At 37.6% G+C, this 27544-nt stretch overlaps 2 protein-coding genes across 4 annotated transcripts; one reads left to right on the plus strand and one right to left on the minus strand.

The window, feature by feature from the left end:
- Positions 1 to 1699: 1699 nt before the first annotated feature.
- On the minus strand, positions 1700 to 14800 carry neu1 (neuraminidase 1). Its single transcript, XM_008422766.3, has 7 exons — positions 14537 to 14800; positions 11293 to 11482; positions 10897 to 11159; positions 6426 to 6608; positions 4504 to 4723; positions 3238 to 3474; positions 1700 to 3149 (listed from the first exon to the last, which is right to left on the minus strand). Exons 1-6 carry the CDS (start codon positions 14621 to 14623, stop codon positions 3254 to 3256), a joined length of 1164 nt encoding a protein of 387 aa, XP_008420988.1. The 5' UTR covers positions 14624 to 14800; the 3' UTR covers positions 1700 to 3149; positions 3238 to 3253.
- On the plus strand, positions 4652 to 27293 carry tmem268 (transmembrane protein 268). 3 transcript variants are annotated; one of them, XM_008422767.3, is made up of 9 exons: positions 4652 to 4768; positions 20735 to 20870; positions 22277 to 22371; positions 22454 to 22561; positions 23984 to 24136; positions 24218 to 24328; positions 24705 to 24794; positions 25010 to 25228; positions 26553 to 27293. In XM_008422767.3, exons 2-9 carry the CDS (start codon positions 20756 to 20758, stop codon positions 26718 to 26720), a joined length of 1059 nt encoding a protein of 352 aa, XP_008420989.2. In that variant the 5' UTR covers positions 4652 to 4768; positions 20735 to 20755; the 3' UTR covers positions 26721 to 27293. The 3 variants fall into 3 exon arrangements, with proteins under 3 accessions (XP_008420989.2, XP_008420990.2, XP_008420991.2); XM_008422768.3 differs by lacking the exon at positions 4652 to 4768 and adding an exon at positions 17230 to 17518; XM_008422769.3 differs by lacking the exon at positions 4652 to 4768 and adding an exon at positions 18013 to 18640.
- The last annotated feature ends 251 nt before the right edge of the window (positions 27294 to 27544 follow it).

The raw sequence follows: 27544 nt of genomic DNA on the forward strand, positions 1-27544 counted from the left end.
GTGAAATAGCTGTTGAAAAAAGAGCAACTTGTTCCTTTTGATGAATATCTACTATGGAAAGATTATTGTAAATTTTGAAGAACAATAATTTTGTTACATTTTTTTGGTTTTCAAATTAAAAACATAAAAGTTTAGCATAGAAAGGATTTAAAAAAAACATAGTTTTGAACATAATGACAAGAAAGATACAGCTCTGTAAAAACTAAGAGCCCCATTTAAACCTCCTGGTTATAACTTCCAATCCCACTTCTCATAGGATTATGTTTTTATTTTAACAGTAATAGGAATCAGGATCAGACTCAGATCTACAGGTTAAATCATTTCCATAAATAAATATGACACCTTATCAGCAAACTGATTTTATTTATTTGAACAGCAGTCCCTCAAAACAATAACATGTTGGGGATTTGTATTTATGAAGTCACAAGGAAAAGGCTCAAGAGTCTCCCACCAGCAGACAGTGATGGGTTTAAAGTGTCTTGTAATGGAAAACATAAAGAAATAAACCGCTGTTGGGTATTATCTTGTGTTTAGACAGAAACTAGATGTTTGTTGTCATCTAACCACCGTAGAAAAATATTAGTGAATTCAAAGTATTTAATGATAATTAGGTCATATTCACTCATCTCTTTCACACACAAATATAACCAAAAAACCAACATTGCAACTGTTTTTAAATCACTTAAACTCAACAAGAGGTATTACAAAAATATATAAGTGCATCATCCCATACGACTATTTATATTGTTTTATATAATTACATAAAACAAAACAAAAAATCATGCATGAATTTATGGAGGGAAGAAAATACATAATTTCAGAACTCAAATGAATCATGAAGAAAGTAATTACCTCATAGTTTAGCTATACCAGATATCTGACTGTTACATTTAATGAAATCCCAAAACAATAAGGCCGATTTAAAAATAAAAGTTTTGCTTCATGTTAAAAACAGGATTTCACTGCAGTGGCTGGAAACTGTGGAAAGAATTAAAAAGTGGACTGGGATCTAATTTCACAGTTATTTCCTGTGCTTTTTCCTAACATGTGAAACTCAAACCCATAACAGTCAAAATCACTGGAAAATATATGAAGTCCTCTAGTTTAGAGCGAATAAACAGCATAAAAACCTGAATTTACATAGCAGAGAATCCAGTCTTGTTACAAAAAGGTTGTTTTTTACTCTGAATGTCAGATTTCTGCAGAAGACTCTGGATTTTTCTCAACCAGTTTGCATATTTTACATTAGTTCCCACAAATTCACTCATTCTGCTGACATAGAACCTCTTTCTTTGCATCAAACCTCCCAACCTGTCAAACATAGTACCTTTAGCGCAGGAGTGTCAAACTCACTTTGGGCCAAATCAAGATCATAAATGGTCTTAAAGGGCCAGTTGTGCCAGAATGTATTGATAAACTGTCAAAAATATTAATGAATTCTTAAAATTAAATAATGTTGAATATATTTTTAGTCCCTCCAGAGTTTTGCGATTGTTTTTCTGATTTTTTTTTTTTTTTTGTGCAAAAATCAAAATGTTTATAGTGCTAATTTGGAAATATGACGGTAAATGCAACTTTTTATTCCTCGCTGTATAGATCATGGACTATAACTTGAGATCAATTAACGTTGAGGCACAAAAATGTGTGGGGATTTGTTGATTTCGCATTAATTTCCACAATAATTCACAAGAAACTGAAGTGACTGATTGATATAATTTAATAGTAAACAGATAAAAACTGCATTGATTTGATTGCAAACATGATATGTAAACAGACTTAATGTTTAGTCTAGAACATAGAGGACCACATAAAAAGCTCCGGCGGGCCGGATTTGGCCCACCGACCTCCAGTTTAACACATGTGCTTTACACCGTTTTTTATGTACCGATAAAAGTGACCTAAATTTAGGTCACTTTAAATAATGTTATATATTATATAATGTTATAAAATTATTTATAACTGTTGATATTATGGTTACTCTAGGAAGCAGCTTGATTCAGACCTTTTGGTTCTCAACATCAGAAATAGTTGGAATGAAGACAGAAGTCGTAGTTTCAGCATCTAGGATGAACACAAACATCATCCGTGAGCTGCGACTCGATGCAGGCTGGATTTCCCCGCATGTCTCCCATGTAAAATCTTTCCATAAAGTAGAAGGAAAAATGTCATTTTTTTTCTGCTGTTTTTAGAAATTAGTCCACCAAGCCTCTTTAAAAACGTTTAAAAGTAAATCATATAATTGACGTGGTAAAAATAGCATAAATCCCTGCAAAAACATAAAGTCTTACCAGGTAGCGTTGGTCTATTTTCTAGTGCAAATATCTTCGTACACTTGACATAAAACAAAAATAACTCATAAGTAACTATTCAGCAAGAAATAGGAGTTTGTTTAAGTGAATCATTTCTTAATATTGATTAAAAAATAGTTCCAGTTCCATTGACAAGTTATTTAAATTATGGCAAGACATTTTTTGCATGTTATAAATGAAATAATCTGCCGGTGGAACTAGCATTTTTCATCAATATTAAGAAATGATTCACTTAAACAAACTCCTATTTCCTGCTGAAAAGTTACTCGTAAGTTAGTTTAGTCTTATTTCTTTTTAAAGGTTTTGTTGGCTCTTGTGGCCTTTATTTGAAAGTAGTTTGACAGGAAATAGGGTAATGAGAGAGGGGGAAGACATGCAGGAAATGTCACCAGGCTGGGAATCAAACCTGCGCCACGAGAACCAAGGCCTCAATACGTGCGTTGTGCTTTGCCCCTGCACCACCATAGCACCCCCAGTTTTGTCTTATTTCAAGTGTGGTAAGATATTTGCACTAGAAACTGAACCAAAAGTGTTTGGTAAGGCTTTGTGTTTTTGCAGTGCTGAATCATTCTTTCATTTGTATTCCCCAAGAATCTCCTGTTTATCCAGGCTTTGTCCATTAAAATACAAATTGAGGCTCATCAATTATTTGGCAAAATAAGATTTTGATATAAAAATAATAAAAGTAGGAAAAACAGACCAAGAAGCCGGAAATTCACAGTGCAGGGACTCCTTTTCCCAACATCCATTTTTTAAGTGTGTGTAAAAAGTCTCTTATTCTCTTCCTGAGAAAGTTGTTGCACTATCTTCTTGTATCCTTTTTCCCTTTAAGGTTTAGATCTGAGAAATAAACAGAATCAAATAGGAAGTCAGAGGAAAGTGAAAATATTTTCATCGATTGACTCCTGGTGAAGTTGTTTCTTCTTACCTCTGACCAGCGCGTCCTACCGCCCGCCATACAGGTGGATCTTCACAAATGAGATGGTCTCAATGATGTCCTTGTGGCCCTTCTCATAAATGACGAAGATGTATTTCTGGTCTTCCACAGAGTCATTGTTCAGAGATGTCATGCAGGAGTAGCCGCTCGGCCCTGGCCAGATCTGGACGGCTTTGTTCTCCCAGGTTTTTCCGTCCGTTAGCGACCATCGTAGCGTCAGGTTTATTCCTGAGGAGAGTTCAGCAAGGTTACGCTCCCGCTGCGGCCTGAATGGACCCAATTACGATTTTTTTTGTTGTAAACACTACAAAATAAATGCGTATATCTAGTGTGATCTGCAAACGGTCTGAAAGTGTCCCACATGCGCAGTAGAGGGAGCAATAATGTCACATATAGAGAGCGTACTCAGTGTTTCGCCAACCGCCATGTTTGTAGATATGGAAAAGACAGAAACTATATGAAGACAGAAATTGAAACTATTAAGGAAAAGGTTGCGGTTTTTATTAAAAAAGAACTTGGATAGTAAGTAAGCAGATACAAATCATTTTTTGATTTTTAAAGTAAACTAAATAGCTTCATAGAATTTGATTATATAAGATAGATAGATAGATAGATAGATAGATAGATAGATAGATAGATAGATAGATAGATAGATAGATAGATAGATAGATAGATAGATAGATCCTAATGAACCACGCTCGTCACCAGTAGGTGGCGATAATGCTACTAACGCCAGTTGTTAATCCCCAAGAAGAAGAAGAAGAAGAAGAAGAAGAAGAAGAAGAAGAAGAAGAAGAAGAAGAGCAGCTCCGTGTTTGCGGAAGTAAACATGGATGCTAACGGTGGAGCGTATCGATTTTAAAGTTGTTGTCCGATCAGAGCCATCATATTAACAACTTAATCCTCATTGTAGTTCGCCAGGTTTGTTGTCTTTCTTCCAACTTGCGCATATCAGGACGCAGAATAGTGACGTTTGTCGAGTATCAATGACGTTCCGTTCGGATGAACGCGACCTGGTCGTTAGGATTCAAGTCACATTTGAAAAGATCGGATATCCAACTGGCCTGGGTCGCGTTCGTAAAAAAACCGATCTGTGTTGTTAAGACTGTCCTGAACAGATCAGATACAGGTGGCATTAAGGCGAACCAAAAATCGGAATTGGGTCATTTCCGGCTGCAGTATGAACGTAGCTTAAGCTAGGTAGCTTTATCTCTTCTAATTTTACTAACAAAAGCGAACATTTGTAAAAGTATGTACTCTTTTGGTCGTTGGACGGGTTGGTGAAGTAGACCACCCCGTCTTTCTGCAGAGCTCCGGCCGCGACTGCAGGATCAATCAGCGCGGTGTCGAAGACCACCTCTTCCACCGGGAGCGTCAGGCCTCCGTCCAAACTGCGCACCACGATGCGGCAGTGGCAGTGGTAGTTGTTCTGGTTCCGGACGTTGATCATGATGCTGCCGTCCATCAACTCAACGGGCTGCAGGAAGGCAGAAACAAACGGGCAGGTTTCGAAAGAAAGGAGGTATGTTAGGAATAGGAATTTGTTTTCCAGAGCATAAAAAATGCTCAAAATCTTTATAAAAATACCTACATTTAATTTGTTTATAGAATAAAAAATGGAGACCCTTGGTGCAACATCAACAGAGGTTTGAAATCTTGCAGTTGAAGCAATCATACATCAAGAAAAGCATTATTTATTACATATAACTATCTAAATATTGTTTGTAAAAGCAGTGAATGTGGTCAAAAAGTCTCCAGAAAGGGACAATATTATCCAACACTGAGTTTTAATTAGTGAAAATATAGGGGAAAATGGAATCTGAACTTCTGTTGAATGTGTAATTACTTTGTTTTGTTTTGTTCTGTTCATCCATCTGTTATCTTGTCCTGAATCAAGGACCCAGGAACCAACCGTCTGCTGTGCTTGGAATATATTTTAATATATATCTAAAACTGTTCTATGTTTTAAAAAAAATGTTGGATGCAACACAAACCATTTCTCTTTTATTAATCCTTCATAGTAAGTCAGATCTCAAACTTCCAGAGACTTTTTCCTCAAAAACAGGCTTGAGCACAATGATTCTTTAAACTTTGATAAATGCAGCGAGGGTTTTTAAATTAAGTTTTCATTGTTGTAGAATAAAAACATTTTCTAGACAGCAAAATTTAAAAAAAACATTCCGTATAAAAAGCTGGAAATCTTTACTTCTATTAAGGCAAACACTTGAGAAACTATGTTGGACATAAAGTAATTCCTTTCTTTCTCTTTTTAAAAATTGTAATAATGCATGTTTGATTTTATTTATTTATTTTCATTTTTAATTGTAAAAAGGGAATGATAGCCCTTCAATACCTTTGGCAATTGTGGTAAAACGTTTGAAAGCCAGATTTTGTGTTGGAAAAAAAAAACATAGCAGCCATCAGGGGGCGATAGATCTCAGATTTAGTCTAGCATCAGCTGTTTGTCAGTGACTTAACTTTACCTGCTATTAACAGTTAAAACATTTAAATATATACAAAAAGCAGAATCCAAAGACATTTGGAACTGCACACCACACAACTGACGATATTTGTAGTTTTCTTAAAGCGTTTTCGCACGGAACGGAACGGAACGGTTCCGAGCGTGTTCGCATTACAACTTGCGACCGGTTCCCCCCGGCCCCATGGAACCACAGGAGCTGTGGTTCCAATTGGGCCGGCCAAGCGGTTCTGCTTAGAACCAGCAGCTGATTGGCCGCTGGTTGTTATGGAGTCAAGACGTTGATTTTCCGTTGACAGCTGGCTCTCACTACACTGTATTTTATTTTGTAAAGAGTGCTCTTTTCAATATGTTTATTATTAGTTTTAATTAGCAGTGGATTCGTCTCAATATAGTGCAATCACCTGGTCTAATGATGAGGTATTTTTTTTCCTCCTCTTACTCGCTGATGAACGAGTACAGCCAGCTGCTACATCAAAACCATTGTTTAGTTTAAAAAATAATGACATCCGGCACCGCTTCGATGGCGCCCTCAGTGTAATGTGAACACAACAGGGCTGGAACCGTACCGTTCCGTGCGAAAACACCTTTAGTCATAGTTGGAGAAAACATCATCTTTGTGCTACAAGCAGCGCAATAAATAAAACAAAAAAATGGGATCTTGCAGCGTACAATCCTCTCTATCTGGACAGAAACGTACCTGGCACTCATCAGGGTTGAAGTCCTGAGCTTTCTTCGGTTGGTTGTAAGGGATGCTCTTCAGGGCTGCTCCGTTGCGCCACGTTTCTCCATGATCGTCGCTCAGGATGCAAAACACTCCGTCCCCCTCGATCGTCCCATGGCCGCACACCACCAACCGCCCCTTTGCAGGATCAAGGCGCTTCTATAGCACAAAAGGACACAAAGGGTGGAGAATTTAACAGCTCTTATTGTTATCACACAGGTTTTTATCATTTTTTTTAGGTAAACGGAATGAATGAAAGGGCAGCTAATATCGCTGCAAACCCCACACATCCTGGACACAAACTGTCAGAGTGCTGTTTAGGGCTGCAACAAATGATTATTTTAGTAACTTGATTGTTTATTCTGATGATTAATCAAGTAATCGAAAATAAAAAATGTCACATTCTGCAGATTTTTTATTATACAGTATTAAAAACGCATACAAAATACAAATAATTCGATTCCGTTTTTAAATAAGAAAGCAAATACTTTTTAGCTGAAAATACAATAACATAGCATTCCTTCAACTTGTGGCTGATCATTTGTAGCAAAGGATGCATAATAAAAACAACATCAATAGAGATGGGATGTAAAATCAAGAGAAAGTTCAAGCGTTGGACAACTTCTGTTGGTTTTGCTTACAAATGGGAGAAAAGCTTCTAATTTCATCTGCAACCATATGAGAGATGTCTGAGAGAGGAACCTTAAATGAAAATATATAAATGTACCTTAAAGGGTGTCAAACTTTCTATTTTATATTAAACTATAAGATTTCAAGGTCTGTTTTGTAGGAAAAGAGATGAAGGAGAGAGCAAACTCATGAATTATTTTGTGTACAGGTTGTAGCGACACAGTGGCCGATAATCCGGCGCCCGCAATGTAAACAGCACCTTCAAAGTCCATTGTTCCTGTTTGGACCAGGAATAAAATGTCCTCAAAATACCCACCAACTTCCCCCAATCACATCCTCCCCTTTGGAGGAGGTCTGAAAAACACAGAAAAATAAATCCATCTTCCTTTGCTACAGCATAATCTTACGCTAAAAGTGTAGAAAAATTCACAAACCAAGAATCCATAACAGCTATGATGTCGGATAAAGACGTGCATTGCAAATCTTATGTGACAAAGTTTTGTCAAATTAGAAAAAAATAAAGAAATTATTGGTGCCAATAATATTGGTAACTTTGCAAAAACAAAAAGAAAAGCTATTTCTTTACATTCTTATTTTCTTTGGCCCGACACAAAGCGTTGCCCTGTCGAGTACCTGCACCGAAATCCACAGGAAAACAAACAAAATGGAAGCAAATCAAACGAATTATCTGCATGAAGCTTGCATCACTTAGCAAAAAGATGCAGACAAAGACGATGCAGCGCCCAGTAGTGTTTGCACAGTTGGAATCAGGGAGATGATTTTAACTTCTCTTTATCCACCAACAGATAACCAAATTACTTAAACGTGTTGTATGGGTGTTAGGAGAACAGATAATCCAAGTGAATCAATAAAATGTTGTTTTGAAAACATAAAATCATGCTGGATGGTTTCAGATCTAACATGCAGTTCCTCATTTTGGAAACTGTTTATCTGCTCTTTTCACAATCTATTATTAGTCTCTATATAGCTACATTTTGCGCACTTTAAGAAAAAACTTTTTTTTCCCCCTTTAAAAGTCATTTCAACATAAAACTCAGCCTGGAGACGGTTCACTCCGACTGTCTCCCAAATTGCAACAAAATGCCCAGACTATTAATGAGAAAATTGCTTATAATAACTCAGTGCTGTCATGTGCAAAGAAGTAAAACAACTTTTATTATCAAGTGACTGAGGCTGGGACTCTCTTTCTTTCACTAAGAGTTAACAACATCTGAGCTCTTAGCTTGTGGGTAATTTTGCTATAAAACCATGTTATCACATGCAGAGAGGTCTGCCATGAAGAGGGATCCATAAAGCCGGGTTTCCTCGCTGCAGCCTGGCCTGATCCAACCTAAAACTGGAGATGACATGTTGGTTTGTTTACTCCGGCTCCAGCTTACGTGAAGAAAACGGCTAAATTTCCACGCATATCAATATTTCACACTTAAAAATGGGGGCAAAGATGGAAAATTAGGACATTTATTTTATTTTCAGTATGGAGTGAAAAATGTATGAAAGCAACCCATCAACCTCATGAGCAAGGATGAAAATCATGATTCTGTTGCTTTACAGAAGCAGTTTTCATCCACAAACTGACAAAATGTTGCAAATCCACTGTGACCAGATCAGATAAATGCCACTACATTAATATGTGAGCATGGCAAGTCTCAGTGCAGCAACACAACAACAAAATGAAATGCAAAATTCAGCCTTAATAATCCAGACGGATGATTTTTTTAAATTATGTTGGAAATCGACATAACTTTGAAACATCAGATGTTTATTGAGGCTTTTAAGGTGATTTTTTTCCCCCTCTGACTCGAAACAAGAACTAATTTTGTTTCCTGTTTTATTGTAAGCAGAATTTAAAAAAAAAATACCACAACTGTTCAATGTTCAGCTATGAAGGAAATAAAATAAACACAGTGACTCACTCAGGAGCTGAATACCTTTTCAATGACTCAGAAAGATTCTTCTAAAATGATGATCTCAGGCCTTTAACTATGTGCATGTGATGTGAAAGACATAACATGTGATTTCTTATGACCGCAATAAAGTGCAGCTGTAAAACAGGCCATTCAGCTTAAAGTTTAGCTAATTTTACATGAAAAGTCTTTATTTGTGGTTAAAATTAAAACTGAGCTGTGGTCTGCAGACCCTCCAGGACTGTTTTAAATGTGGCTGGATTGCAGAAAACATGGCATGAAGGTAATTATTATCTTATTTTCTTGGAACTCGCTAAACAGGTTTTTGCTGCAGCTTTCCTCTCTGTAGGCACTTTCTGCATCTCCACCATCAGTTACAGTAACACTGATGAGGAGGAAGCACCATTAGTGTTGTCCTGTTCCCATCACCTCATCAGCAGGGTTGCAGTCAAAATGCTGCCACTTAACAGAGTGTGGCATCCTGAAAAATAATTTTAACCAGGAGTACAGCACTGGGTGCATACGCTTGGTGAATCCTGTCAAACGTGAGAAACCCTATGAAGTTCTGCTTGTACATCTAAAACTTCTTTCTCCTCCTTGATAAATGTGATGGCAAATTTTTACTTTGACAATCTGAAAACTACATTTTAAACTGCAACCTCCCAGCGCCGTCTCCCAGCAACCAGCACAGCCACGCCGGGGTTTCTGCAGGTTTTTCTAACTCAGACATTTTAAGGCCTTTTTAAGACCACTATGAATAAACTTTAAGACCTAAATCATAACAGAAACGTACAAGAAAACGGCATATTTTATATAGAAGTGCCAAGAAGGGATGTAGCATCATATAGGTTGGCAACAAAAGTGTCATCCAGCAACTGGAGATAATTGGCACTTACCAATGATAGAAATTAAAGAGCAAGCTAGCTAGCAGGGTTTTATTAGCAGCTAGTTAGCGGTAGCCTCAACTGAGAAAAATAAACTACATAAAATATACAAAATTAAATAGTAATGCCACAACAAAATTTAGGACTTGTGTTAACGTATTTAAGGCCAACTTATACATTTCTAATTTTAGATACATTAATTTAAAACTTTTTAAGGATGCTTGCTGCAGTTTGGAAGCGTGTGTGTATCGCGTCAAACTGTTTTATTGAGGGATCCGTCATGAAAAATCAAAGCAACAACAAATAAATTTTGTCTTCTTTTTTCAATTTGGCCATAAAAAAATCATAAAGAAAATACAAAAACAGAACAAAAGTGGCATAAATGAACAAGAACAACTCATTAGAGGGGCATCGATTTAGCTAGCAAGAACTATGGACTCAACACAGGCAACCGATTTATCTGCACTGATTTCCTTAATTTTGGGAGATCAGCTGATACTTATCGATCTTATCTACCTCAGCAAAGGTCTAAAAATCAACCACTGGCCTCTCCTGCTCTGCAGTGAGAGAGACCAACCCTCCAGGTCATGTTTACACGTTGGCATTTAACAATATCCGCCTCACTGTTGCCAACTCTGCAACTTTCTTGTTACATTTAGCGACAATTCAGACAGAAAACTGGTATTGAAAAATTTGGAATCGCTAAGTCACGCTTTTTAGAGATCAGTAATCGCTGATCGACCAGAAAACTGCAATCGGTGCATCACTAATCCTCAGGTCTCACCCACCTCCTTTTCCCCTCGACTTATATCTTATTACATCAAAGATCAAATCAATCCTTCTTCAGTTAAAGTTATCAATATATTTTACAAGGGGTCCCAAAGTTTTATTGAGTCCAATCAGGATTCTTACATGCTGACCTCTCCATAGAGGTCAAAGTTCATGTATGAAGAACTGGGAAATTCTAATGTGATGTTATTCAAGCATATCGGGAATCTCCTTTCTCACCTGGATGCCGAATCCCGGCCCAGGAGCGAAGGCCTTCACTCCCAGCTGGACCGAGAGGTTTTTGGGTCGGCTCCAGCTCAGGCCGTCGTCCCAGCTCTCCACCATCATGGTGCTAGCCGGCTTGCAGTGGTACAGGTGGAAGCAGATGCTGTAGATCACAATCACTGAACCAGCCTCTTCATCCACAACCACGGAGCCCAGGTTCAAGCCGTCCGGAAAGGTGCCGTCGTCCACTATGAAGGCGGTCGGAGACCAAGTGTTTCCTGTGGCAGATGATGGAAGTGAAACAGACCTCAACTTTCTGGAAACCAAAAGCTTTCACGTGATCCACGAGTCTATCCAAAGCCCATAAGTATGTGAAGCTTTATTTGATATTTTTCAGTGTGGTGGTCCTGCCTTTGTCAGTGGATCGCCTCACTGCGATAAACTTTGCCCCTATGTCTCCGGACGACGACTTCCTGCCCTCGGCAATGGCCAGCAGGCTTCCTTGGGGAGTAAAAGTGATGAGCGGGATTCTGTAGGTGTTCACTTGACCCTGGGCGCCGCTCACCCACAGCAGCTGCTCCTCAAACACCAGGGGGTCAAGCTAAGCAACACAGACGAGATGGTACAGAGTTAGCGTCGAGGATAACAAAGGCTGACAAAGGGAAAGATGAATAGCTTGAATGTTTGAAAGCAGAACAGGTTGAGGCATGAAAAAATATCTGTATCATCAGCAGTCTTGCTACAGTCTGGTGAGTGTGTGAAAGGGAAGTACAAAGCAGAGCCTTGAGCAACCTCACCTCATTTCTGTTTGTGAGAACAGCAAACAGGTGGAGAAAACATGATTACACCTGAATAATAGTGGAGTTTAACATCTGGAATGAGTGTGGATATATTATATTATCAGCAACACCCAAACTCTACTTGGAAAGTTTTTTCTTAAAGGGCGGTAATATAGATTTCCAGGCACGTTGTGCCGTTTTATAGCACAATCAAGTAACTATGTTACCTTTAGCTGTTATAATAATGCTGAATTTATCAACCATAACAAATTAAATTTGATGCGTCTGTCTCTTTAAGAAGCTCCTCCTCTGTCTTACGCTCCACCTTAATTAAGTTATCACATCAACGCTCCTCCATTATGCCATTTACAACCATTCTTAGGAAGGCTGGACTGAGAATTAGTTTTTATAATAAACTCAGGCAGTACCACCAGGGGTTCACTATAATGTTATATAATACTATAACAGTGCATAAACTTGAAACAAAGTCAATTTTAAACAATGCTGCCCTTTCTTCCAAGTATTTTCAGAATTTAATGATGATAACTCCACTTTAGCAGGAAGAAACCTCCAGCAGAACCTGGCTCAGTACAAACGATCATCTCCCTCGACCGACTGGAGGTTTGAGGAGACAGAAAAAAAATCCCTAGGAGCAAGAAGTCTGGTTTAAAAAAGTTTTAAAATAAAAACCCAGCCCTTTTTTCTTTGTTTTGCTTCATACCAACGATATGGAAGCATGGAATCTGTTGGAGTTTAAAATTTTACCCAACTTCTAACGTCTGTCATGTGTAATGCGCCAGTTCAACTCTGTAAAGCTAACCGGAAGAGAAAAAAAAGCTTACCGGAAACTGCCCTAATTTGCCGTATTTAACCTTTTCCTGTTTGTAACCTCTTTCTATTTGTAACCTTTTCCTGTTTGTAATTTTTGCTCTTTTGCCTTCCTTAAGCCTCCTCGTTATTTTAGTTTCTGTTTATGTAAGTTGCTGTACATTTTATTGTAAATATAAAAAAAAAAAGCTTGCCGGAAGTTGTCTATGCCGTAAACAGCCGTCCTCCTCTGCGAAGAGAGAAGTACAGCAGAGAAGTACCGAACGAGGCGACTATTAATGCTAATTCAGTATTTGTAAGCGTGACCAACACGGGCTGAACGGCTTCGTTCACGTTCCCCACTGCCGTTGATGAAAAGAAACGGCGCAGAAAATTGACGCCTTTGTCCAGAAGTTCTCTGTTCGCAGGTTGGCCCGGTTTAGAAATCTGGAATGTGAGACTCTCTGTTGAATATGTCCATAATATTCCGCGCAGATAAGAAGACTACACTCTTTGGATAACATTTCTACAACCTGATTAACTTCAGAATTGATCAAGTTCTTTGTGGAATCAATTCAACAAAATATCAGTAACATTTCTCAGACATTTCAGATGTTGACATGATTGATCCCCATTGTTGCTGCAGGTTTATCAGCTGCGTATCCATGACGCAAGTCTCCACATACATTGATCTATTGATTTGAGATCTGGTGATTGTGGAGGCCATTGGAGAACAATACACCATCATGTTCCAGAAACCAGTTTAAGGGGATTTCAACTTTTGTGACATTATCCTGCTGAAAGTAGGATAATGCAGAGGAAGTCATCATAAAGAGATGGAAATTATCAGCATCAATACTTAATTAATGCTGAATTGTGTCAATGAAATATCCCCAATGCCTCCACAAGCCTGAACCATTGATAATGCAGGATAGATCAGTTCCTTTATTTTATTTTCCCCTAATTTTGACCCAATAATCTGAATGTTGCCACTGAAATCAAGACTCACTGCACCAGAAAATGTTTTTCCAGTCTGTTATTGTTCAGTTTTGGTGAGTTGGTGCCAATTATTGCCTAAGTTTCCTATTCTTAGCTGACATAAATGATATATGATGAGACCATCTGTTACTCGAGCCCTTCTGATTTAAGGTTGCAATGATATTCATCATACCTTGATCGTATTCAGCCGTTATTCAACCCATTGTTGCCTTTTATTATTCATTATTTGTAAACCCAAGAGATAGTGGTGTGTGAAAGTTTCAATAGAAAAGTAGTTTCTGAAATACTGAAACCAGTCCATCTGGCGCCGACAACCATGGTAGTTTCTAAATCGCAAGTTCCAAGTTTTTCTTCCGCCTGATACTCAGTTTTAGCTTCACTTCCAGTGTACCTAATAATATAGCTGGTGAGAGCCTATTTGTAGATATGTTAAATAGAAAACCAAACAAACAGGAGTAAGAATGTAGAATATTATGTAAGATATCCGAATTGATGGGGCTCTGAGCATCTTTAGCCCCAAATCCGATTTATTTTGAAATTCGCCTCTAGAGATATGAAGATATGCAGAGTTTTTACCTTGGGAATCCTGTTGTCAGTGAAACTACTGTATCCGGGTGGAACTGAATTATCACTGAATAAAAAATGTAATCTAACTCGCTGGAAATATGAAACTGCTAAGGCATTCACTTTCAATTTTGCTCTTCATGCACAACAGAAGGCTATATAGAGTATTTGTAATAGTGCAAAGGTTCATTTGTTTGTGTCAAGCGAAAAAACAATTTTCAAAAAAAACCTTTCAGCAGATATAATCAGCTTGGAATATTTTTTTTTTCCAAAAGCCTGTAAAAAAATCACGAGTCCAAACCAGCTTTACGAGAAATTCTGGTTCCTGTAAATTTGGAATAAAGCAGGTGGAGTTTGACACTAGATGACATAACTGAATTTCTCCATTTCGGTTTGACTAAACCACTACATTCATCAGCTTTATTAATGCGGTTTTTACCTGCTTCGACCAGCATATAACAGTGTTATACCATAATAATGATGGGTTAATAACAGTTTCAGTGTACCTGAGCCGGGCTGTAGGCACAAAGACATCCGGACAGCAGCGCACTGAGCAGTAAGAACAGAGCAGAAGACAAACTTCCGGTTTCCATGTTTGGTTCAGGTCCTCCAAGTTTCTTCTTCTTCACTCCGAACAGATCAAATTAAACAAAACGTAGCCGAGTGACCAAACAAGCCACCTGAACTAAAAACCAACTGTCACTCACTGACTGGTGCACATTTTATGCTCTTGTTTATCCGGTAGGTCATATGATCAGGAGGTCACGTGACTGCCGCGATCTGTCAAAATAAAACAGGAAATGACGCAATGTACGTCGCACGACTCGGACCTATCAAAACCTTGTCTCCGTTCACTTTTTTTATGTTTATCTTTTTTTTAGCAAACGCTACTTTTTAATTTTGTGTTTGTATTATTTAAACAAACTTGTGTAATTATTAAGGCATTACTGTTACATATTTTTACTGCTACTACCAATAATAATAATATTTAAAAATAATAATAAAGAAAATGGTAGAAATGTTCATTTATTATTAGAATAGTTGGACATGATGTACAGGTGGAAGCATACAGCTACTATTGCTGTGACTATTATAATTATAACTTGGCTACTTTACATTTGAGATTCAGCTGCTCTCCTCCACTATTACTACGTCTTCTACTATTGTTAGAAGATTGTTGTCATTAATATCAATCTAGATTACTTCTCTATGATTCTGGATCCTAATCTTTTTGTAAATGCTGCTGTTTCACTATACAAACCCATAAAAATAATAGTAATAATAATATTCGTAGTTAATATAAACAAAACAGGGAATTGGTAGGAATCCGAACATGTTATCAACATTATAAAGTGGAGGAAATTCAACAATACTGCTACTTCTGTCGCCATCGCTATGAAAATCCAAAACCCGAACATCAAGTTGTAATTTATAATTGATCCAATAGTCATATTAATCACCCAATAAAAACTACACAATAAAAGTATTTCAATATATCATGTAATACAGCAATGCTACAAATCAGTTTGTCTGCAGTTACCAGAATTCAGCCACAAGGGGGCAGAACTGACCAGAAACTCAATAACTTTCTCCAGTTGAACAGATTTTTAAATCATACTTTTTAGTTTTCCAGTCGCTTGAGGGGTTTTCCTTTTTGTGCGTGATAAAAATCTGTCACATTTCGTGTTTTCTTGTTCTGGAAGTTTAATCTTAGTCAAAGTAGAACATTTACTTACAGTGTTTTGGAAAACAGCTTGTTTTTCTTCCAATAAAAAGCTATTTTCTTACAGGTTCAGTGTACAGCTAACAGTTGCCATGCCAACAGATTTTCCTACCTGAGTTATGGATCTCTGCAGCTCCTCTAGAGTTTCCTAAGCTCTCTGATGTGGCTTTCCACATCTTGTGCCAAAACATTTTCATTAATCAGGAGGTCACGTGACTCCTTTAATCAATGAATCCTCTATGACATGACATTTTCTAAATAAAACATAAATAAAACAAAAGTAGACTTTTATAAATTTGATTCCTCTTTTACACTAATTGATTCTGTTTTGAGAGATGTCTGTATCATTTTATCTGGGTGGAATAAAGTAATTATAAACCTTCCTGGGGTGTAAATAATTTTGGGCTTACTCTCTTAAAAGAAAATTAGTAAAAAAAAACTCTTTTGGCACTTTATTACTCCCTTCTTGTAATTCTCAACCAGCTTTTTGTAGGTTTCCAAAGATATTTTTGAAGATTTATTTTGGGTAATGAGGTCAAACTCTTTAAAGTTGTAAAGCCACGCTAATATTTAGTTTCTTTCTCAGCTTTTCTGTCTAGTTTGGACTCACTACAAACCATTAACACTACCTCCAGGCCAAAGAAACATGTTGGTAAAATTATCTTAAGCCTAAATTTGTGTATTTAGTACATTTTTCTCCTTTTTACTACTTTTTGACATTGAAATAGACAAAATACTGTCTGGAATTCCCACTTTTTAAATAAATGATCAAATATTTTCTGAATTGACTGATTTGTAGGATTAAACATACCTTTTGAAAACACTATCTTCTACTCTTTAAGTCAAATAAATGTAACAAGTTTTATATTTTGAACCTAAATGTGTTTGTGAAGGATAAACTTACAGTAGTAAATTGTGTTAACTTTTTTATTAATTTTGTCACACCTTCTTTTCTTGCATATTGTGAAATTATTATTTGGTTTAAATTGCAGCAGTAAGTTAAAACTCACAATTCAAGATAAATGAACTTAAAAACAATGTTTGGACAACTTGTTAAATCAACTTCATGAACTTTAATTTCTGAGTTAAAACCAAAACAATTCAATTGTTGACTTACATTGCAGTTTTGAGGCAGCGGTTGGACTTTCATTTTCAAATTAAACCACTTTATGTGAAACACTTTATTTAGAAAAACAAAGACATTAAACAACATGAAGTCTCACTCACTTCTCCATATTTATGGAGCTCTGCGGTTGAGACACTTCCCATTTATCCGTGTTTTTGTCTTCAGTGAAAGAATCATAAATATATCTGAACTCTTGGCATGACCTCCACTGACTCTTTGTACTTCACGAGTTAATGTGTAACAGCTCCAATAAAACGTCAACAAGCTGACTTATCTTTACAAATCCTGATCAAATAAAAGCACTCCATGCATTAAAAAAAAGCAATCGTTTTGAATCCAGACGTCCTTTTTGGACCATAGAGGAGTTCCGCTTGGGTTTCTTCTTGCTCCTCCTGCAGACATGAGGATCACAAACCGCATTCCTGCAGTCATGAGGCACAGATGATCTGAGTCACAAGCCAGAGAGCGAAAGAGAGGAACAAGCCGAACACGTTCAGGCATGAAAAGGGAGAAGAGACGAAGTCTGAACTGGCATCCAGCTGCTTTCAAGGAACCAGTTTAAAAGGCTCTACACTTCTCAGGAAGAATGACGACGCGGAGACTCATCGACCAGAAGATGGACTTTCATCTGAGCCACAGGTGGGAAACGTTCAGAAACAGCATCTCCGGATCCGTAACGCTGCTTTTTGATTCTATTTCTCACCGAAATCAAACTTTTTAATTGAGAAAAAGTTTGAAAAATGTTAGCAGACTTCCTCTTGTTTAAAGACACAAACTCTGAAAAAAAACAAAAAAACGCTTTTCTATTAAAATATGTGACGTCTAATCCTTTGACACATATTCAAGCTGAGTTCATACTGAGCAGGAAATGTTTTTGGTGCCATGTTTACAGCAACGCCACACGCTGAAAGATGCTGCTTCCAGATAAAGATGTTTTTTACTGGTAATTTGGTCAGTGTGGTAACAAGGCACTCAGCGTGCTGCTTAAGATAAGACAGGCTGCTTATTGCATGCATGCAGTCTGCGCTATCAGGCGATCAGAGCTCTGTGTCAGCAGGTCTTCATTAACGAGGAAGTGAAAATGAAAGGAGCTCTCGGAGGCGGGGCTGTGTTTTCACAGTCTCCTGCTAAAAATGTGACAGAGCCGCTGATGGAGGGAGAAGGTTGGGTCTGCGAGTGGGATTTTTACTTGATTCTGTTTACCAACAGTAACTGGAAACGGTTTCTAACAAAGACAAAGGAGGAGAGTTTCTGAAAGCTAAGTCTGAGAATGAGAGCATGAAGTTTCAGTGTCACTAGAGTAAATGTCACATAGGATCCAAAAGCAGAAGTGGCCGGGTTTCCTGCTGGCTGTCATGCTTCTTTTAAGTAAACAGTCGACGTGTTTATGAGATAAAAGCCGAGGCCGTTTTCAGAGCCTTTCTGGCACAAAGGTTCTGCTTTTCCAACCATGATATGCTGAAAGTTTTCCGCCTCACGTATCGACCCAGAAGAGCTCCTGGCACCAGCTGTGAAGCCCGAAGCAGCTTCTTGGAAACCGGTTATAACGTGACACTGGCCCACAGCCAAAAACACTGCCTGGGGTTTTTCCAACTGTTTCAGGGTCATTTTAATGAGCCGAGTCCAAAAATCTCGTTGGTTTTGCTCAATCGGGTCAACTTTCTGAGCTATGGAGCAACATGAGCATCAAAATGCAAGACTTGTTCTCACATCTGGATCGGTTTCCTGAGGATCTGGACCAATGAGGGATGAGCAGGAGAGGTGAAGTCGTAAAGTTCAGTTTACATGTACTCACCCTTATCAGTGTTTATTATTCAATTTACAGAAATCCAAGTTTGCAGCACTTAATTAACACACTGTCAGGACTCTGGGGTTTTTGGTTTTGGGTTTGATCTCATCATTGCCCTTCATGGTCATTCCAGTTTGATTATTTGAGGTTATTTAGTGTGATTAGAATTGCCTTGTTGTTTTCCTTATCTGCAGCCCTTCCTGGTGTTTCTAGTTAGGTTTATTCTTTAGTCAGGTTCTGTTTCTCTTGTATGTCTGAGTTCACGTCGAGCTTCTTTAGTGATTACAGTTCATTTTTATTTAATCCTTCTAGCTCCCCCCGTAGTGTTTCTAGATCTTATTTTGTCACTTTAGGTTTAGTTAGTCTTTCTTTAGTAATTCTAGTTTATCTCTTTGTTCAGATCTTCTAGTTTCTCTAGCTCTACGTCCCCCAGTTCTTATTATTGATCGACCAGCCGTCTTTCTGTTTAGGTTTGTTTATGTTTTTCCCTCAGGTCTTTTTGTCTCTTATTTTAACATGTGTCCGGTTTAGGTATTTTCAGCTCCCTGGTGTTTCCTCCCTGTTTTTCCCAGTATATCTCCTTAGCTTCCCTGTGCCAACTTCTCACACCATTTATCTCATCTTGTTAGGTCCATTGATCCGTTTACTACCTCCCAGTATTTAAGCTTCTCTATCCCAGTCACGCCTCGCCGGTCCATGTTTCCTTCCCTGGACCACTTGTTGTTTCCTTGTGTTTCCAGTTTGTTTTGTTTTTGGATATTTTTTGTTGGTTGATTTTCCTCATTAAAACATCCACTTATTTCTACCCACGTCTACTGCCTGCTGCGTTTGGTTTCCACCGCCACACCACACCACGAAAAGCACTCTGTTAGAAAACAGAAAAACCGGTTTTGGATGAGAAATATTAATGAACTGATAATGTCACAAGAATGTCAACAATTTAGTCAGACGATCAGATTTCTCTAAATCAAATTAGAATAAAATCCTGACCTGATTGAGAAAAATGGACGTCATCTTTGGATTCAGCGGTGCAAAAATAATCCTGATTCATTTTAAAAAAAAACCCACACAGATAACTTCCAAAGAATATGTTTTTTGTAACCCGGTGTAATTTAATGCTGATAATTATGCAGAATTAGTCATAACTGCAGTTTTCACCCATTAGTTCACAAATATTCACTTTATGACCTGTGATATTTGATAAAACAGGTTTTACTGAGTGTAAAACCTGTTTAATGTAAATGATAAGTCTGCAGTAAATGAAAGAGGATTGCTTTAAAACTCATTCACACAGAGCAAAAGTCATTAAAATATACTTTAAATTACTCCATACAAGATGAATAATATAAAACGTACAAAATCCAGTTGTTTTAATTGTAAATTCTTTCTATTCTTGCTCATAAACTTTCACCAGTAAAGCTACTAGCTTCGGCGTTAGCGGCGGCCATTTTCAAACTGTTTTTGCTCCAACTTAAACTCATTATTTTTAAAATGTTTTGAACAATTTCAAGTGCACATTACCTAAACGTAGCTCCATTTATACCAGTTAAATTCTCTATTTTAAGCCAAATGTTTTTAATCTTCACTCACTTTATTCAACAGCTAAGCTATTAGCGTTAGCATCAGCTAATTCATTTGCCACTTTTGTAAAAGTAAACAACTCTTTTCTTACTTTTAGCTATTTGGTGTTAGATGCTGTCTTTTATTTCAGCCATTTTTATTTTAAGTATGTATATCTGCTGTGTTTTACTGCTCTGAATATTTTGACCTTTTTTCATTTGCTCTGTTTGTTTGCTGGTTTTCTGAAACCTTCAATGTTTCAACTGAACAATCTTAAAAGATATTTCAACATTGGTTTTAGCAACTTAAGAAACAGAGCGAATATTTTTGTTGGTGTTTAAAAACACACAAATGTTTTATATTAGTTCCCCTGATGACTTTGTTTATAAAGCTACTGTCACATTACTAAGGAAAATCCCCAGAATAATGATTATTATGTTCTTTTTCTGGACCAGTTAAAGTTTAAGTAGGTTGGCAGAGAGATTTTATTCTTACTTTTTGTTCAGGACCTTGTGACCTTTGACCTGATGGAGGACAGGAATGGGGACTGCCAGGCGTCGGAGGAGACAGCTGTCGACTCTGAAATCAGACGAACCCAAACGGACCAGCAGACTAACAACAACAGATCCAGATGGACAAACGGTACCAAAATGCTGCTTTTATTCTTTCAATATCAAAGGAATACCTAGAATTTAATACGAGTTATATTCATATTAATGTTTGTTCATCAAAGATCTATTAACAGGTGGCGTCATTTCACTTTATTTTTTTTACGCTTCAATTTGATTTTTTTTCAGTCAAGAACATTTTTGACTGAATCAAATACAAATATAAACAAATTGAGTTTAGGTTCATTAACTGATCAATTGTTATTAGTTATATCTAAATATATTTACAAAAATAACTTGGAAAATATATGTTTTTAAACCAGTTTGTAGATTTTGGATGTCTGAGTTTATTTATCCATTTCTTTCAGGAGTATAAAAACTGGTTTCCAACTCTTGGTGTCAATATAACTAAGGTTGAAGTTATTTATGTTTCTTCACAAATTTCTCTCAAATATTTAGCTGTTTTTGATAAAGGTTATGTGGAGATGAAATATAAAATAAATCAGCTGAAGCCTCTTACATTTAGTTATTGTCACAACCTCAAACTTCCATTAATTGTATTTTATTTATACATGATAGACAAACACAAAGTATTGAATAATTCGGACTTGAAAGGAAAACAATACGTTGTCCTTACATTATTTTATAAGTGAAAAATGAACACTTACTACGCATTTGTATTCAGCGCCCCCTTTTTACAAGTTGCTATGCTCTTTAGTCACATTTGAGAAAAAGTTTCCCAATTATCTCTGATTCATAGAGGAATTTTTTACAGTTTCAATGTGCCAAGATGGCTTTCTTTCAAAACAGCCAAGCTTCAATGTTTCCACACAGCTGGATTTGTTCATTCTTGACCCTCTTTAAGTTTGAACCTTTCAATCAGGGCTGAAAACTCAGTTATGGGCCAAATCAAATATCTTTTTAAACGGCCAGTTGTGGCAGAATGTGTCGATAAAACCATTAAACTGTTAAAAAAATGAAGAAACAGCTGTTTGTTTGTGTTTTTTAAAACACGCTGACCAGTCCCTCCAGGGTTTTCTGATTGTTTTTTGTGGCATTTTCCAATCAAAACAATAGATTCTGTAGAGCTACTTTAGAAATATTTGTAGGAAATCTTAATATTTGCGCTAATGTGCGAGGTTAAATGTGACTTTTTATTACTCGAATTATCTTTCACGGACTATAACTTGATATCTAGTTAAGGCTGAGGCAACAGTCACTTAAGCCAAATGTTTTTGACAAATTTTGAGAAAACTTAGCAGTAAAATCAGAAGAAAATGTGGAGATTTGTTGATTTTGTGTGAAATTTGCAAACTTAATTGATGTAATTTGGAGCCTAGAGGGCCACATAAAAAGCTATGGCGGCCCAGATTTGGCCCCCGAGCCTTGAGTTTGACACAAATGTGCTTTAAATAATCTTTTCTTCTTGTCTCTTGGCAGGTCAGTGTGTCGCGGCGATCCCGACCAGTTCAGCGCTGAGCCCCAGATTTGATCTGGATCTCTGTCGATCCAAACTGGAGCAGGAAGGTTTTGAGGTTAGTCAAATCATTTCATTTCACAGCAAATACAGGATTTTAATTCATCTGAATTAATACATTTTCTGTATGTTTTAATCAGATTCCTGTTAGAGACCTGGAAGAGCCACTGAAAACAGCTCTGGATGTCCCCTCAGTCAGAAGATACATGGTTTTCAACTCGGGCCTTTTCCACTTTGTTTTAGCGCCGGTATTTAAAGTTTAGCAAACTCTTTCTCTGCTTTTACTTCTTCATTTTATATTCTTTGGGTTTTTTCGATCTTCCTTATTAACTTATTTTTATCTAGACAGTCAAAAAATATGAGTAAAGTAGACACAGGAAGCAAGCATTTCCCTCTTTCATCAGGTGACAAAAACTATTTGTGTAACTTCTAACTCTGCGATGAACACAGCGAGTTTGTCTTGTAGATTGTGCTAACAAATAAACAAAAATAAATAAATAAATAAATACAGTGCTGCATTAATAAACTCATCAAATGATCTGGTAGGTGTGTAACAAGAGTCACACTCTGCAAAAACACCAAATCTTAACGAGTATTTTAGTCTAGTTTCTAGTGCAAATATTTTAATACATGTGAAATAAGACAAAAGTAACTTACAAGTAATTTATCAGCAAGAAATAGAGGCTTTATTTAAGTCAATAATTCCTTAGTATTGATTTTTAAAAGTACTAGTTACTTTGGCAGATAAATTTACTTGTACAAAACATTTTCCTCGTGTTTTTAGTGAAATAATCTGTCAGTGGAACTAGAACTGGGTTGCTAGGTTACGGGCTGGTCATGGCTGCTGTTGCTAGGTAACGGCGCCAGTGGAACTAGAACTTTTTCATCAATATTAAGGAATTATTTACTTAAAACAAGCTGCTGTATCTTATGAAAAAGATACTTTTATGTTAGTTTGGTCTTATTTCAAGTGTACTAAGATCTTTGTACTAGAAACTAGATAAAAATACTTGGTAAGATTTTGTGTTTAAATATCTAAACACCTCAGTTGATGCTTTGTGGAACCATTTTTTGCTGCATCTAAGCTTTTTGATCTAAAGTTGGACTTTGTCTTTGCTTAATTGCTCAGTCAATTAGAGGCACACTGTCAATATCAGTTTTCAAGTTTTCTACAGATTCTTCATTGGGTTTAGTTTTGGACTTTGACTAGACTAGGGGTTGCCAAACTTCCGCCCCCTGGTGGCAATTCTCCATCTCCACACTTTATAATTTAAATAGTCTGCCAATGAAATTAGTATTTTTTCATCAATATCAAGGAATTATTTACTTAAAACAAGATTTTATATCTTGCTGTTGAGCTACTTTTGAGTTTCTTAATTCAAAATTTGTACTGGAAACAAGACAAAAATACTTAAGATTACTTGATTTTGCAGTGTGTTTATTGGCATCTTTGATTTTAAAAAATATTTAGAAAGTTTAAAATAAATTGTAAATTAATCTTCCATCTTTCAATCTTACAATAATTAGGATTATTGTAATATTACATGTTCAATCATTTACATGAGTAAATGACAGTTTGAGTACGTATTAGAAACAAAACTTGCCATTGGACCATTCCTTAGACATGCAGATGGATATACTTTAATTTTTGAGTGTTTTGCTCCCTCCAGGTGCTTTATGTGGTGCTGTGGTGTGCAGTTTTCTCAACCCTCCACCTGTACATCACCGTTACCGACTACTGGGTCCTCATTCTGTCCGTCAGCTTGGTTTCCATCCTCCTCACCACCGCCATCATCTACATTCTTCATCACAGTAACAAAGAAGTAAAGCCTGGCATTACATTTCAGCACATACCTGGACACGTTTGGACTCATTAACAAGCTACATTTCTTCTCTTCGATCAGATCAACATCAACATCGACGTTCGGTTGATCCAGGTGAATGAGAGAATGATGAAGCATAAATTGATGGTGGGTGTTGCCGACTGGGTCCAGAACTGCGCCGGACAAATGCAGGTACTTATTTAAAATCTGAAAACTGTGTTTTAATTTTTGCCCCAAATCAAATAAATTGTAGAAGTCCCAAACTTGTTCATTTCATTAGCTTGTAGCCGATGACCCCATTGCTGACCTACAGACAATGCTACAAAATATGTTCAGAAAAATCTACTTTTTGAATGTCTTTTCACCGCACATGCAATCTCTGTCACATACAATCCCTGGAAAAACACGCCGAAGTTTGTTGCTCTAACATGACAAAATGTCAAACAGATGAAGTTTTATATAAAGTCACAGGTTCACCACAGTTGATCTGTGTGATGTTGTTTACCAAGCTGGAATCAGATCACAGGTTCAGCAAACCGTTTGTTTTCTCCTGTTTGTGTCTCTGCAGCTGTACTTGGTGTACTGGGACATGTCTTACTGCTTGAGGACGCTGTCTGACACTTTAGAGGAGCGCAACTTCGTGACAAATGAAACGCAGGTGAGCCGACTGCGACTGTCGCCGTTTGTCCTCCTGCTGTTTGACTGACTTTACTGAAGCTCCCCTGGTTTGCCCTCATTCACGTTAAATAGAAACGTAACTCCAGACGCTCGGGAAGCCGTGCTTCTCTCGGTTTAAGCATAAATTCAAGGGTGTTGCGGTACTTGTGGTTTCCAGTCTTGTGTCAGAGCAATCAGATCAGTCTCTCTCCTCAGAAAACCATGAAGAGCAGAATGTCACATCTCGTCTTGGTGACGAAGCTCCCTCCCATCAACCCCGAGGCCGGCGGTTCAGATGTCGAGCAAGACTCTGATGAAAACAGACCTCTGCTGAGAAATGAGGACACAGGGTGCAGTACGCCGCCCAGCCAGTGGGGGGACTCGAAGGTCACCTCTAACTACAGCCTTGTTCCTGAAGCTTCACTACCTGCTCAGGTGAGATGTGAATCATGTGGATGAGTGGATGTTTTAATAAACAAATCCTGTTTGATCAGGTTCTCAGGCTCCATTTGGTACAAATAATTAACCCTTTCACTGCAGTGGACAGCTATCTCAAAGCCATTTTCTTGTGTTTCTTGTGGGTTTTTATGTTATAAATGCACACAGACCACTGAAGTGGACACGAGTGCATCATACAATACACTGCCAACTACTGGCCATCCACCGCAAGTGCAAGAAAATTTTTGTTAAATCCAACATGGCAGACAGACGAAAAGGCAACTCAGGAAAATCCAGTCCCTCCTTCTACTGTAGGCATCAAGTAACCCCTAAACACCAAGACGACTGACGTATTTTCAAAATAACAACTTTGTATTGGAGAAAATTACAACTGATCATCTAGAAAAAAATACTAGAACAATTTGACATAAAGGATCATAATTAATGCATGAAAGGGTTTTTATGTGATTCTGTTTGAAAAACCTAAATGTATGACTGAAACGGTTCAAACAGAAACATCCACTTATGAACAACAGAGGGCGTCTAGTCTTCTTATTGCTCAGGGAGTCGACGGGATCTGTGACTCAGGGATGATCGATTGTTGGTGACGCACCGATTGCAGTTTTTTTGCCGATCATGGTTACCGATCTTTAAAAAGCCTGACCTGCTGATTCCGATTTTGGCTGACGCTAACTTTTTGTCTGAAATGTTGATGAATATAGCAAGAAAGTCACTGAGTTGGCTATTAACTACAAATGTGCAGACATGTTCTGGTGGGCCGGTCTGTCAGTAAAACCTCTCACAGCAAAGGACAGTGGTTGAAGAGGCATAATTATGCAGCAATTTTAGGAAATTGTAGTCAGGATTGAACAGTTTCGAATGATAAAACTCAACTTTCAATTAAATTTGCAGTTCATTAAGACCTCTTGGGAAGCCAGCTGTGCATTGTCCAAGGACACAATTGTCTACAAATAAGCACTTTGCTGCAGAATTGCAGCAGAATTCCATTTTGCACAATTTCACGGTCAATAGAAACAAAACTGCTGTCACAAAGGAAACGTCCAAAATCAACACAATCCTGGTCAGACGAGGCCAACATTAGGCTCTTTGGTCACAATGATTAGGTTTGTTTGGAGAAGTCTAGGTGATACCATGCAATGCTAGCTGTGAAGCATGGCGGTTGCAGAACCGTGGCTTGGAAGGTTGCTATGCTGCCAATACTAACAGATCGTTGCATAGAGGTGAAATAATGGAGAAAGACTCCATTCTGATTCTCTAACTTTACCTCTGGTGACCTTTCAACTTTGCTGTATTCTTTCAGGCTAAAGCCTACCAACTTCTGATGACCTACAGTGCAGCGTACGTAAAGCTGCTAATGTCTGAGCGGCTGGCCGGGCCATCCCGTCACCGCCTGCGGCCCCTGAGGAGCCACTGCACCACGGCGCCGGTCTGCCTCTGCCAGTACATTAAAACCAAAGTCCTTCGGTAAAAAAGAAAACTGAAGGCAAACAGACAAACGAACAGAATTTATCCTTCTGGAGCCAACGTGGATTCAAGTTATCCGCTGATGGACTCGTTTGGACCGTAATTCTATATTTTGTTGATGTTTTTTCTCTTCGTCCTGTGATGCAGCTCGTTTTATTTTTTCTTGCCTAGTTTCTGATTTTCTGCCAGCTCTGTGTTTGCACCACCTGGATGTTAATTTGTTCACATTCAGCCAAATGCTGTCATCGTTCAGCCCAACTGCTGGCAAACAATATTTATAGTTGTTTACACATGACAATCGCCACCATATTTACTATCTAGAGTCGTTTAAATTATTTATACAAATGATAATTATACTGTAGAGCTGTTTGAATTAATGTGCTGTTTAGTGAGCCACGAAGAAAGCTTTTCTGTGCTGTGAACTGTTAGGACCTTTAGTTGAAAAGGAATGAATGGATACAACATCAATCACATTGATTCAAACGTGAACTCTTGATCAAATGGAGAAAAGAAAGTACACCCACTTTCCATTTGGGCTTTTTTGCATCAGGACATAATAAATATTATCTGGTTTTTAGAGCAATTTTGGTACAATGTTCCCTGGAACTTAACAAAATGCAGCTTTTTGAATCATGATCTCTATTCTCCATCTTAAAGTTGCAGTACTTATTTTTTTATAAAACATCTTTTACATGTATGCTAAACCCTCTCATCATAACGTAAAAGTGGAATATGAGACAGAAAATCTTTGAAAAGATCAAACACCTCCACCTGTTCTGTGATTGTCGCCTGAAGAAATGCAGCGCTGCCAATCATCCTCGTGTACGC

The sequence above is a fragment of the Poecilia reticulata genome, chromosome 11, assembly GCF_904066995.2.
Source record: "Poecilia reticulata chromosome 11, P_reticulata-male-v2, whole genome shotgun sequence".
Lineage (NCBI taxonomy): Eukaryota > Metazoa > Chordata > Actinopteri > Cyprinodontiformes > Poeciliidae > Poecilia > Poecilia reticulata.